Here is a 12,905-nt window from a genome sequence, read left to right as displayed (position 1 = left end):
TTCAGCACTCCAGGTGAAAGATTTTGCTGCAACACACAATGCATGACAGGTTGATTGTGACTGTATGACACCTCATGTCCCAAAGGCTCACGTCTCATTTACACTATGCTGTAGTGCAGTTTGCAGTTGGAGTATCACACTATATATTTACTGCACATGCACACCTACCTGCCTTCTGTGCACTGCTCAACATGAATACTATGTAGTTCATGTAAATATGTTGTAAATTAACATTTTCTTAAAGTCTCACATCCTTTGAATACTTTTTATATTACACGTGCATCAAGGAGCTTCACGGTGACTCCGTGGTCACAGCTGTCACCTCACTGCAAATGTAACCTGCACTTGATTTAGTTGCCCTCATTCTTGGAGTCACACAATAATGACTGACATAGTGAACCAATATGAAAGATTATATGAAGCCAAGACTTAATGATGCAGCTGCCAACTATTGCATTTGACAATGAAAAAACAAAACAAAGTAACTTAATTAAATATATATCCCACAGTAGATGTGGAATATAAACTGAATCCTGTGAAAAAGTAACAGTCCAACATATGACCTTTGCTTAAATACATTTTTTTTAATAATAAATAATGATAATAAATAAATAAACTTTTAGAGCTTAAAAGTGATGCATTGAGACACACTTCACTCTAATGACTTAACATGTCCCTTCTCCCACCCTGGGCAATGAAAGAGAGGAGGTTCAACAGACATTTTAATGTCAAAATTTGAACTAAACAAAAGAAATGCTCATAATGCCGTGACCAGACGACTCACACCAGTGGTTTTTGGTTGAAACAGGCAAGTTAATTGCTGTTCTAACACAATGAAGATTACCGTTTCAATAGAAAAAAAGGGTGTTCAGCTCAGCTATCGATCTGTCAACCGTTACAAATCTTAATAATAGAGTTTGAAGTTTTTGAACACACAATTACACAAAACCTTTTATAATACTGTCACTGATGACGTTTCAAATTGACTCTTCTCCACAGAGCTCACATTTTGGTAAACATAAAGAACGCAGCATGACTGACAAGAACTTCACAGAAAGTGGTTAAAAAATATTCTTCTAGAGATAAAAAACAAAAATACATCAGCTGATAAATCTCTGGGATCTCTTTGCTAAGAAATAAACATGAACTAAATTTGACTTATTAGGAAACAAAAGACCCTAATGAGGATAAGCGGTTCAGATAATAGATGGATGGAAACGAAAGAGTGATACAAGGGCGCCATCTGAAGGCCATGGTGTAAAACAACAGCATCATCACATCCGGCATAAGTGTCTCAGTCATCGATGTACGACTCTCCACAGAGTCGTATAAAAGCAGGATCTTCCCTCCCCGGGGGTTCAGTATCTCATCTCGTCTCATTAATGACGTTATCTTAGTTTTCTTCTCGTGCTCTGACTACTCATTCTGTGTTTCAAGATGTTTATTCATCACCAAACTCTCTTTAATTCTGTCTCGGTGTACCTGTTTTTTTTCCTTTCTTATCTTATAATGGAGGAAAATTAAACATGCACTTTGGTTCATTCAACTTCTTGTTTTAGGCAGCATGTAAAGATTCAAATCACTTCCATTGTCATTCATCAGCCAGACAGCAGAAAACAAAAAAAAAAACAAGGCTGCTTTCAGATCAGATGACAACAGATTCTCCTCCACAGACGAGACAATTCACTCAATAGGGACATATGGGATTCTGGGTAAAGAGGATGGGAGGCAAACCATAACACAAAAAGATAAAACACGCAAAAGCCAGCAGCCAAACCTTTGGCACAACCAGCCAGGCACAGAACGCAGGTGGAGCAGTTCTGAATGCGTTCTTCGTGTGGCATTGGGGGATAGAGTACCTACGGCCTGCTCTGTGTCGACAGTCACTTTCTGGGAAGTATTTTCTTGTCCTTGTTCTCAGGCCCTCAGACGTCCCTAATGCTTCTCCAAGCTCAGTCTTTTGTTTGGGATAGTGCATGTTGTGGGAGGACACATGAACCTCTGCTCACATTAGCCTAGAATGACAACGAACTGACCCAGACTGGAAAGCTGCTACTTGTTGGGTTTCCCAAAGCTTGCTGTCTGTGCGAGAACAACTCGAGGATGTATAGCCAGATAAGGTTTAACAACAAAAGAAGTATTGAAGTAATCACGATGACGCTGTGATTTAACTGGGACTTTGTCTACAAGATGATATGTTTGTTACTACAGATAATTCGGGTTCTTTAATATCTGGCTATGAGGACTTTTTTGCACTGACAGTATAAACATGCTAAAACTCCGATGATAGCACGTTTTTTTCCCGCATCAATAAAAGGCAAACCAAAGTGTGTCTGAAGGCTTATCTGAAGGGACGCGGCGGAGGAGAACTTCTTTGGCAACTCAGAAGAGCAGAGGAACCCTCAAGAGAAAGAGGACAGGAGCTAATTATGAGTCAAACACTGAAATCGGTTCTTGAAGAACAGGAGGCCGTTTTTCGTGTGTGTGGCGTCAGAGGAGGCCGGCGGGTAACGGAACTTGGCGTAAGTCTTGTCGCTCTCTGATTGGCTGACCCAGGGAAGCCTGATTTTGGTCGCATGGTTGACAATGACATCGTCACAAGAGCCCACATGGAGAGATCCCAATCCATCGATGAAAAACTCTGCAAAGCAAACGTAAACTAAATGTTAATTGACTTGGTTGATTAACTTCTTCAAACTTACTCAGTGGGCCAGTCAATAAAGGTTTCTATGGAAGCCCATTTCCAAAACACACAAAAAAAGTCATAATTATAATTATGAGATAATAAATTCGAAATTATGAGATAGTAAGTGCACATGCGCTGCTTGCTCCGTCTTCTCACGTCTCTTCATCCCCTCCCTAGTCTAACCATGCAAACTATGCTAGTGTAACTTTGAATGTTTTAGCTCAACAAATAATAGCATTGCTTTTAATGTAGCTGTTGCTGTGTTTCTCAAAGTGGGCGACCGGTAAAACAGACTGCACATAGCGGAGTTTGAGGGACGTTAAGAGAACATTTAACGGTGTTGACTGTTGATGGCGGAGCCTGCGGCCCACAGTAGCATGTGTACTGTCCACGAATAAACCACACAATGAGCAAGATAACGTCTCGTAGCTTTCCTGACCAACGGTCGCTACAATATGCTACAATATGCTACAATATGCTAAATGACAAAGGACAACTCGGTGCACAGTTACAATATGTGTGTTACTTTACAACACACTGCATTAGCGTTAGTAGGACATCTCGGCTGTGATGACACCACACACACACACACACACACACACACACACGCACACACACACACAGACATATATATATATATATATATATATATATATATATATATATATATATATATATATATATATATATATATATATATATATATATACATATATCTTTGTAGCTGCACTGTTGCATTAAATGGAAATATTCATATTATCTTTTTGCAATTATATATATATATATATATATATATATATATATATATATATATATATATATATATAATTAGGATATAATTATATAAAATTACAAAAAGATAATATGAATATTTCTACTTGCTGCAACAGCGTAGCTATAAAGACATGAAGACAGGGGGAAATAGGAAGATCTTAACTAAAAGCAAAGAGGGGAGAAATTGGAATCTGGATGTTAGGGATTATAGATTATATTGAAATTGAATTACATTTAAGTTAAAAGCATGCATTTCATTTAACTATCGCAAAGCTGATTTTGCTACATGGCATATGCTGACAAGAACATTTTAGAGTCTAATTTCTTATGCAACAATTATGATATGATACTATCTTTATAATTAAAATGAGATATGAATCTTTGAAATAATTTACTTTTACAGTTTTTACAGTGATTATGCTGCTGAGTCTAATGGTTTTGCATCAGTGCCTTCTTCAGATACAAAGGGAAGCAAATACTGCAGACCATCCTTTTGAATGTGCCAAGTAAACATTAAGTAAATAATTAACTCTGAGTAAAAATGCAGTAGGTACCAACTGGACAGGCAACACATTGCATATAGTGGCATGTGTCAGTTTGCCTTTCTTTTGGTTTATTTGTTCATTTTTAATATTAATTTTCACATCCTATGAGATTAATACAATTATTATTTGTGACTTTGTGTAATTGTAAAAGCAACAAAACAGTTTTACAATCTCCTTTTTACTATTTCATTTAATCTGTAAAAGCTTTCAAACCTGAGAAGACAGTTTAAATACAAACCACAATTTCACAGCCTGTATAATTTTATTGTAGTATAAAGTACTGAAATATATATATATATATATATATATTTATATAAATATATATATATAAATATATATATATATATATATATATATATATATTTATATATATATATATATATATATATATATTTATTAAATACATGCTGTATAGGATTACATTGTGCAGTAGTGAGACACAGCTATTGCTTATTTTAACATCCCGCTTTGATGAATGTGTATTTACCACCAGGTTCTAAGAAAATGTTTTATATTTATTGTCATAAGATGCTTAAACATGCTATAAGTAGCTTTATACATTGTATGTATTAATTTAACTGTTCCCGTCTGAACCGTATGTTTCATAATAAAATAATAGTTCCAGTGCACTCACCCAGGTGAGCGACCCTGGCGAGGCGCGGGTCAAAGCCGACCTGCTGGACTTTGTCTGTGCGAGCCAGGAAGAAGTTAATGACTCCATCAGTCACGACGCAGTTGGGGAAGCCTTGGATGATGTGATGAAATCCTCTCCTCATATGTAAACAGTCGCCATCCTCCTCCCCTGACTCAATGGAGATGGTCTGTCTGTATGTGGCAGTGTAACCTGTGACTTCCCGCACTGCACCCCCCACCTAGACACACACACACAAACACACTGACGTCACAGACAGCAAGAACACCAGACTGTCACAATCGTTTAAAACAAACAGTTTGTCCCGCACCAGATCCAGGGTGGTTCTCTCTAAAACGTCCACCAGTTTCTCCAGCTTGGTGTTGGCTGTGAAGATAAAGTCGTCGTCCACCCACAGCACGTACTTCGTGGTCACCTGAGAGACGGCCAGGTTTCGTCCAGCAAACCAACCCTACCACACATCAAGCAGAGCTTTAACGCCGAAGAGCATCAACGTGAAATCAAAAGTCTTTGGTCGGAGCCGGGCACTTATCCTACCTTTCCAAAAGGCATGATGTAATGTTCGATGTAAGGCCCAGAAATGGTTTGGGGGTTTTCGCTGTCATCAGCTATCACGATGGTGACGGTAGGATAGTATCTCCTCACACTGTTGATAAGATCTTGAAGCTTATCATACCGCAGGAAAGTCTTCGTAGCTATGGTAACGAGGGCACTGACATTGTACTCTGCTGAGAAGGAAAAGATCAAACAACAGAGAAGAGTGAACTTTGGCATTAAATGACACTGAAACAAAGACATGCCATGATTGATTTGATGGTGTTGTGTTTTACCTCCTTTGGATCCTGTATTGTACAGTTTGGGTGTAATGCCGTGACGGATCTTGATACTGAAGCTGGCTTGATGCCCCTCTGTCTCAAACTGCACTAAAAGACACAACACAAGCTTCTTTTAATGCATTCAAGTAGTGTAATTAGATCCAACGAATCTTATTACGAGCTTATGATGGCTGCACAGGTGTTGATATGCCGTTTGGAATAAGCTATCTACTTTACATGAAGTACTACTACATGTACTGAATGTCAAATTCTTGTAAAATCCACACAAGATTAGTACTGAAGTTACCACCTGCCATATAAGGGTAACAGCTAGACAGATCATTCAGAGAGGTAAATATGCCCCTGGGTCATGGTTTGTACTCAGACTTTGTCAATCTTTACTCCTGCCTGTTTTGTCATTTCTATGTGCGGACCGAGAGCAGAGCTGAAGCCATTAAAAGGAAAGAAGACAAACAGATAACAGGCAATAAAGCACCACATATCACACTTGACAATCCAACAATGCAAAAAGGGAAGTAGACCTGTACATGGTTAATATTAAGCTGCAGTCAGCAGCTGGTTAGCTTTTCTTTATAAAAACACTAGGAACAGCTAGCCTAGATTTATCTAATACCTCCAAAAATAAAGTATTAAAACTTGTTTATCCCACATGAAAACTTAAATACAAAAGTGACAATTTCTTGGCAGGCGTCACGTCCTGGACTCTCTCCTGGTCGGCAAGACACTGCTCAGAGCCACAAAATACTCAGACACATAACTCCCTATAAAGGCACAAATTACAGTTTTTACACTGTTTCTTTAAGTATTATACAAACAAGATAGAATGTGTTTTTGTTCCTTTTAGCTTTAGATGTTTTGGTAGATGGCTTTTGTTAGCAGACCTAGCTGTTATAATGCTAAGCTGCAACTATATATTTACAATACAGACACGAAGGTGGTGTCACCTTCTCATCGCAGTCTTTGCTAGAAAGCATGTGTGCTTCCCAAAATGTCAAACTATTGCTTTAACTCTGTGCATGGAAGAAACTATGAAAATAGGTTTGTTACTAACTATATTTTTTTCCAGTTTAAAGATAAAAAAGGAATGTCGAGAGAGAAGTTGTTTTTAGTTTGAGGTCTCACCCGTGTCTGCTGTGCTAGGGTGGAACTGTGTGTTTGTGTAGGTGACAAACTGCAGCTGTCGGTTCAGATTTGGCAGCAGGCTGCTCGACATCGTCATGCGCATCTCGCTGTCGCCTTTGATTTTGACTCCGTCCACCTCTGCTGCCACGTTTAGCGTTCCCAGTGTTGCAGTGATGTGTATCTGCAGCGAGATGGAAGAAAATCGTGGTTTGTCAAAACACAGCAGACATCTCTAAACGTAAAGACAGACATAGTGAAATACTTACCAAGTAGTGGTCTCTGGGAACGTTGCGTAATGCCAACCCTGAAAGCATATGACGGCGAAATTTGTTTGTACAGCAGAAATAGAAATAAAGATTTGCTTTCTAAGGAGTGAGCATGCTAATAACTTTTCCTTCCGACAATCTGCAATTTATTTTAACATTTGTATTTGCATTTGCTATCAGTGTTTTCTGATTATTTGTGCTGAACACATATTTAAAAAGCTCATTGTGTCATGCAGATAAATACTAGATGATATCTAGAGTGCTTTTTGTACCCCAGACTGATACAGTTGAAGTCATAGCCAGCTTTAGGTTGGTTCAAGAAGAAGCTTGATCATTTATTAGCTGTACGTCTCAATTAAACTCTCTAGTCTAATACAGCAACACAAACCAGCTTTAACTGTTGAAAACCAATCTAATTTAAAAAGTAACTCTTATTGAAAGGTTTTCTGCTCTATCTGAAGTCTTACCTGGGATGATGATTGTTCTCAAAGGTCGTACCTCTACCCCTTGCGTTGGATACTGTAAGGGATTGTTAGCCTCGGCAATGATGAGAAGATCTGCAGTCGTCTGTGTCCTGAGAGGCGAAAACCCACATCAGGAAGATGCATTCACACTATATGAATACACACACATAGACAGGAATAGACTATATGGACACGTCAAGTTTTGCTCTTTGAAAACACAAACAGCAGATCAAGATTGATGTAAGACATTATAACCTTGTGATTTTGTTATCGGCCAAAAGAAATATTAAGGAGGGCAATAAACTATGAAGGAAATAAAAATGGAAAACTCTTTTGACATGGTTTTTTCTTCAAGATTTTCTTTTTCAGCCGAGAACTAAATCTTGAAGTCATAACAGTTTTCCATTTATATCTCCTTAATATTTTATTGTTGTTATGGATCAGTTAAAGATGGAATAATGAATCCTGAGTGACACCAAACTGAAAGGTGAAGAGGTTGATACGAGGTCATCGATAGCTTTCCCCATGGAAGAGAGAGAAACAGAAAGGATGTGATCTAAAGATGGATTTAATCAAATAAAGCCACAAATATGTGCTCATGAACTGGAAAACCAAAAATACCATTCCTTTCATTGGTTGGGAGGAATTACTGAAATAGCCAATTATGAACATTACATTTTTAAAGTGAACAACATAGATGAGGCATTTCTGAAAATGTGTGGTCCCCATGACTACAATATTGAACGAATAACTAGGCTGAAGCCGACAATGTTATAATGTAAGATGCTGTTATTGTGTTTGTATGGCTAGCAGAGTAGGTCATGGCATTATTATTATTATTATTATGATAATTGTCTGATTGCAATGTGATGAATGGTGTTGTGATGGTGGCACAAGCTTTGCTACTGTATGTAACTGATAGCAATGTGTTGGGTGACGTTACATTGTGACATGTGAATAATCATAACCATATAACTATAAGAGATGATATGATATTTACACAATAAGGTATATATTTAACGGGATCATCACATTTAAATGTTAAGTATAACAATGTAACGCACCTTATCTGTCATTTCTGTTGGATGTGTGAATAGCAGCTATATGTACACTTGCTCTTACTGTTATCATCATTTTCTCATCTGAAACCGTGTGTTTGCCTGTGTGTTCCTGTTTTCCGTTCCACCGGAACCCTGCTTTGTTCTTTACGAGTCCCGCTTTGTGTATTTTGAAAATCCTGCTTTTTTTTGGAGAATAAATTTACTTTTTGACAACGCATCTGCATTTGGGTCCTCACTCTCCGAGCCTCTGGTGACACTAAGCATGTAATGTATAGAAATATAGGTGAATAAATTTACTTTTTGACAACGCATCTGCATTTGGGTCCTCACTCTCCGAGCCTCTGGTGACACTAAGCATGTAATGTATAGAAATATAGGTTGCGCCAATTATTATTTGGATTAAAAAATATATATATATCTTCCTGTTTTATTAGTTGCATTAGTTTTCTTTTCTGTTTATGATTTATTGTATCTGTTTGACCTATATTGAAAAACAACAAAAAGTGAATTACTTGAAAATAAATTATGCTCCATGAAAATTGTATTCAATAAGTATGCTTCAAGTATTTTTTTTAAGCTGAAATACAGCTCATGCTTCATTAATTGTTTCAGCATAAATATGACAATGAATCATCATCTGCTTACCTCTCCTGGAAACTCTTGTACTCTTTGGCCCGTCTCCTCTTCATTTCCTCCAGATCAGAGGCTTCGAAGGCGGTGTGCAGCGGGTGAGCCGACACCCGCGGGAACAAGAATTGGGCGAAGGGCATGTTTACTCCTCCAGTCTCACCCTCACAAAGGCATCCGTTTCGTGCCAACAAGCTGGGCGAATCATTGGAGACACAAGCATGTGAGGAAACCAGGCTTTAGCTGAGCTTTGTGCTGAGGAGTTTAGAGATGGAAGAAATGAATTACCTTGCCACATTGTCCCTTAAGTGAAAGGGTATGTTTTCTAATCCGTGGTCTGGTTCTGGGAGCCTCTCCTCTAAATGCCTGTCTTCAATTGGCCCGGGTCGCTGCCAAACGTCCACGGTGGTGTATGCCCGAGTGGGCCACGAGTGGAGGAGAGCAAGTACCAGCACCACAGACACCAGGATGGCGAGCAACACCGTCTTCCTCAAGGACCGCATCCTGAAACCTGATGTAGACATATGTATGTTTATAGACTTACTGGTCGTTGTGATTATTCCCCGTCCACACTTTAAAGTTTAGATCAAGCTAATATATGAAGCTTCGGCAGTCTGAGTTAGCCAGAACAAGGGGATATCTTCCAAAGTTACTCAATTTAGTTTTTGATGAGTTTAAAGTACTCCCACTGTTTTTTGTTTTTTTTTAATTTTGTATGTCTATCTTCCTTTCTTGAAAAGCTTATTGTGCTGCATTTACTTGTATGAACGGTTCTATACAATTTAAGTTTATTATTATCACTATTTTCTGTGTTACTATCTCTCTACAGTGGCTCAGCACATAAGCACCGCCTGTCTGGCGAAACAGAAAGAGAAAAGACTGTGGCTTTTGTCCCTCCTCATGAATATGAAAGACAGACTTCAAAAAATCTGTTCAGGCTCCAGAGCTGCTGGGCATTCTTAAGATGCCTATGGTCATATCTGTGGCAGAGCCACTTAGTAGTGCAAAGGACATGGGTGTGGAAGCATTTATTAAGCAAAAACGGTACTCTAGATAATTGATTTTTCTATCTTCTTGAGTGTAGCCAAAAGGTGTCCAACATTTCAGCAAACTCACACAGCCATTATAACTTGAATTTTGTCAAAACATAAAGATGTTAAAGATTTGTATTTCACAAATGATATACAAATTAAAATGTTTATCACTTATTTTTGTTGTTTGTAGTAACTCAAACAGAAACGTCGTATAGACAGAGTGCACAGAGCAATTTTGATCGTGAATGGAAGAGGTATTATGCTGAATCCTTCTGAATGTCCATTGTCATCCTCTCCATGTCACAGCAAAACAAAGAAGTATTCATTGAGCGGTCGTAATAAAGGCGTCCCTTATGCATAGAGCATTCCTTAACTTTTATTCTGTCCAGCCCTGTACGTTTTTAATTTTTAATTTTTAAAGTAAGAAGAGTTTACCCAACGTCCTCTATCCGGTCAGTGAAAGGACGTCCTTTGTGGGCACCTGCATCTCCAGAAACCATGTAGTCAGTCACAGAAATGAGTTAAGACCTTCCCCATCTGGAAATGAAAAGAAGTAAGTTACTTCTTTTCATGATTATGAAATAAAGGATAAAAAAGCATTACAACATCACATACTACCTCCCAAATAAGTAAAAATCATATGCAAAACTGCTCAAAGTACTTGCATCATTACATCAAAACACTGCCTTGTGTCCACATGGTGCTTCATGAGCCGCTTGTTGGTCTTACGGCACCCAGGAGAAATCCTGCAGGGCTTGGGGGGTACCGAATTTAGCTTTTTTGTAGTAAGAGAAAATAATCAATGTGTGCCTGGGCACAGCTCTCAGAGGAAATACTTCTTCATAGTTGTCCAAGCCCTTCCTGTATACACCATTTGACAAAAACTCACAAATTGCACTTCCTCCAAGTGTAGATTCAAAAAAGAATGACATTTGGTACTTTAGGCGGCACATGGAATATGGTCCTGTCTGTATACGATAAAATGAGATATGATTTATCTTCAAATCAGATGAGAACAGATATTGAGGACACAACAAAATAGGTCTCACAACTGTACAGTGAATACAGGATAGTATTCACTTCACAACTAGGCATTCAAGTTCAGAATTATGTTGCTTGTCTAATTAAACTCTCTGCCACTTGACTAATATATTTCAGCACAAATTGTTGTCAAATGAGGACATAATACGATCATATGCCTAGGTACAGACTAAGCTCAGCTAAAGATATATCCTGATGTAAAACAAAACAAAGAATATGAAGACTAGGAAGCATATAAAGGAATCATTAAAATAATATCAACAATCTTTCTTTACATTAATTGTATTACCCAGTGCTATATAGCCATGGTGAAACCATCCTTAGACATAATCGAGAGAGAGAACAGATGATCTGAAGTAATGTGGAAATGTCCACGGGCCTTTCGGAATGAAACTGTTTTAGTTGCTTGTGTTTTTAATAAACTAAAATCAAGCCTATGAGAAGGTGAACATGCTAGTTACATGGACAGAGCTCTGTGGGTCCCTCCGAAATTGCGCGTGACAGATGGCTAATTCAGATTCTGAATATTAAATCACAGCAATTTTATTCAGCATCAACAACTTGTCCGTGCTGCTTGAATCCCTGAAACATACGACATGTCACAGTAACGTAATCGCCTGTCCAGCGAGCATAACTTGCTACAGATGAAACAGCCGACCTCCCAGAGAGGCCTATATTAGCCTCTTTTTCGTGAAGAAGGGAGGAAAAAATTCATACACTCACTCACATCTTGATTCGATTAGGCCTACGTGACTTACATGCTGAATCACATATCCTAAACGAGGTTAAAATGCATTCAAGCATTTTATCGACACTAGTGTGGCTCCGATGGTTCTCGCCTGCCTTTTCTTCACGTTTTGCCTGGTCGAGAAACCGTCAAAGGCGGAGATACAGAGAAATAAATATCGTGCAAGAAACAGATCGATAGGCCTTAATAATATTGCAGCCAAATCAGAAGAAAAGGGACCTCACCTCAGTTCAAAGACGCGCTGTGTAGGCAGTTTCACCTAAATGGTATTAAATGTGGAGAAAAAAATGGAGAGGCAATGAAACAAACAGGCGACCGCACATAACGGCACTGCAGGCTGTGGACGGACGCTCCCCTTGCAGCAGCAGCCACAGCAGCACGCCGCACCTCAACACACACTCAGCGGTCAATCAGCGGCAACCGAGAGCTCCGACATGCGACGGCCAAATATAACATACGGAATACATGAACAATACCACGGTTACGGAGAAATGCCTGCATGCTATTTTTGCAAATATGTTTGCAAATATGTTCCAGCAACTGGATCTGCTTATGAATATGAATCTCCAATAATGTGTGTAGGTGGTGGTGGGCGGAGGGTGCGGTGGTATGTATTTGTGTGTGCGTGTGTGTGCGCGTGTGTGTGCGTGCGTGTGGAGATGGGTGGGTGCGGGGTCTTTGCATATGTTTTTTGTAGGCCTATTACGTGATTTCAATCGCCTGCCTGCTGCCTCCATACTGGCTATGATATGCAAATTCACAATTGGAGATTACATTTCAGTGCACCAATGTGTGGTTAAAAAAATAGTTATAGTTATAAAATATGGACTTGTATGAATATCAGAAAACACGTGGTGTTATCAAATATGAAAATATTTTCCGCATGACTGTAATTAGGCCAAATTGGCTTGAGTCATAGACTGGACGATAAATGGCTTAAGCCCATTTGATACTCATGCCGACACTAACGTCAGTTTATGATATGGAACGAGAAACGTTGACAGCCAACATGTGCGTTGTTTAATAAATGTGTTGTTTTTTTACCCCAC

General features: G+C 38.7%; 1 protein-coding gene across 2 annotated transcripts; it reads right to left on the bottom strand.

Annotated features, from left to right (window-relative positions):
- Positions 1 to 524: 524 nt before the first annotated feature.
- On the bottom strand, positions 525 to 12,552 carry b4galnt1b (beta-1,4-N-acetyl-galactosaminyl transferase 1b). Of its 2 annotated transcripts, XM_068594694.1 has the most exons (12): positions 12,081 to 12,552; positions 10,503 to 10,604; positions 9,322 to 9,544; positions 9,052 to 9,228; positions 7,349 to 7,455; positions 6,882 to 6,919; positions 6,616 to 6,796; positions 5,488 to 5,580; positions 5,195 to 5,385; positions 4,968 to 5,108; positions 4,640 to 4,877; positions 530 to 2,641 (listed from the first exon to the last, which is right to left on the bottom strand). In XM_068594694.1, exons 3-12 carry the CDS (start codon positions 9,534 to 9,536, stop codon positions 2,424 to 2,426), a joined length of 1,599 nt encoding a protein of 532 aa, XP_068450795.1. In that variant the 5' UTR covers positions 9,537 to 9,544; positions 10,503 to 10,604; positions 12,081 to 12,552; the 3' UTR covers positions 530 to 2,423. The 2 variants fall into 2 exon arrangements, with proteins under 2 accessions (XP_068450794.1, XP_068450795.1); XM_068594693.1 differs by lacking the exons at positions 10,503 to 10,604; positions 12,081 to 12,552 and having other exon boundaries at positions 525 to 2,641; positions 5,195 to 5,382; positions 9,322 to 9,572.
- Between the last annotated feature and the right edge of the window lie 353 nt (positions 12,553 to 12,905).

Source organism: Clinocottus analis, unplaced genomic scaffold (genome assembly GCF_023055335.1).
Source record: "Clinocottus analis isolate CAN_PGR_092001 unplaced genomic scaffold, fCliAna1.0.p SCAF_3, whole genome shotgun sequence".
Lineage (NCBI taxonomy): Eukaryota > Metazoa > Chordata > Actinopteri > Perciformes > Cottidae > Clinocottus > Clinocottus analis.
The sequence above is the reverse complement of the archived record's forward strand: the minus strand, read 5'-3'. Positions and strand labels throughout refer to the sequence as shown.

Excerpts from the sequence above, each read along its gene's own strand:
- b4galnt1b (XM_068594693.1), bottom strand. The coding sequence starts at position 9,557 with ATGTCTACATCAGGTTTCAGGATGCGGTCCTTGAGGAAGACGGTGTTG. Across the intron at positions 5,109-5,194 it reads ACATCATGCCTTTTGGAAAG|GGTTGGTTTGCTGGACGAAA; the intron begins GTAGGATAAGTG and ends GATGTGTGGTAG. Across the intron at positions 2,642-4,639 it reads CGCCAGGGTCGCTCACCTGG|AGTTTTTCATCGATGGATTG; the intron begins GTGAGTGCACTG and ends TTTGCTTTGCAG.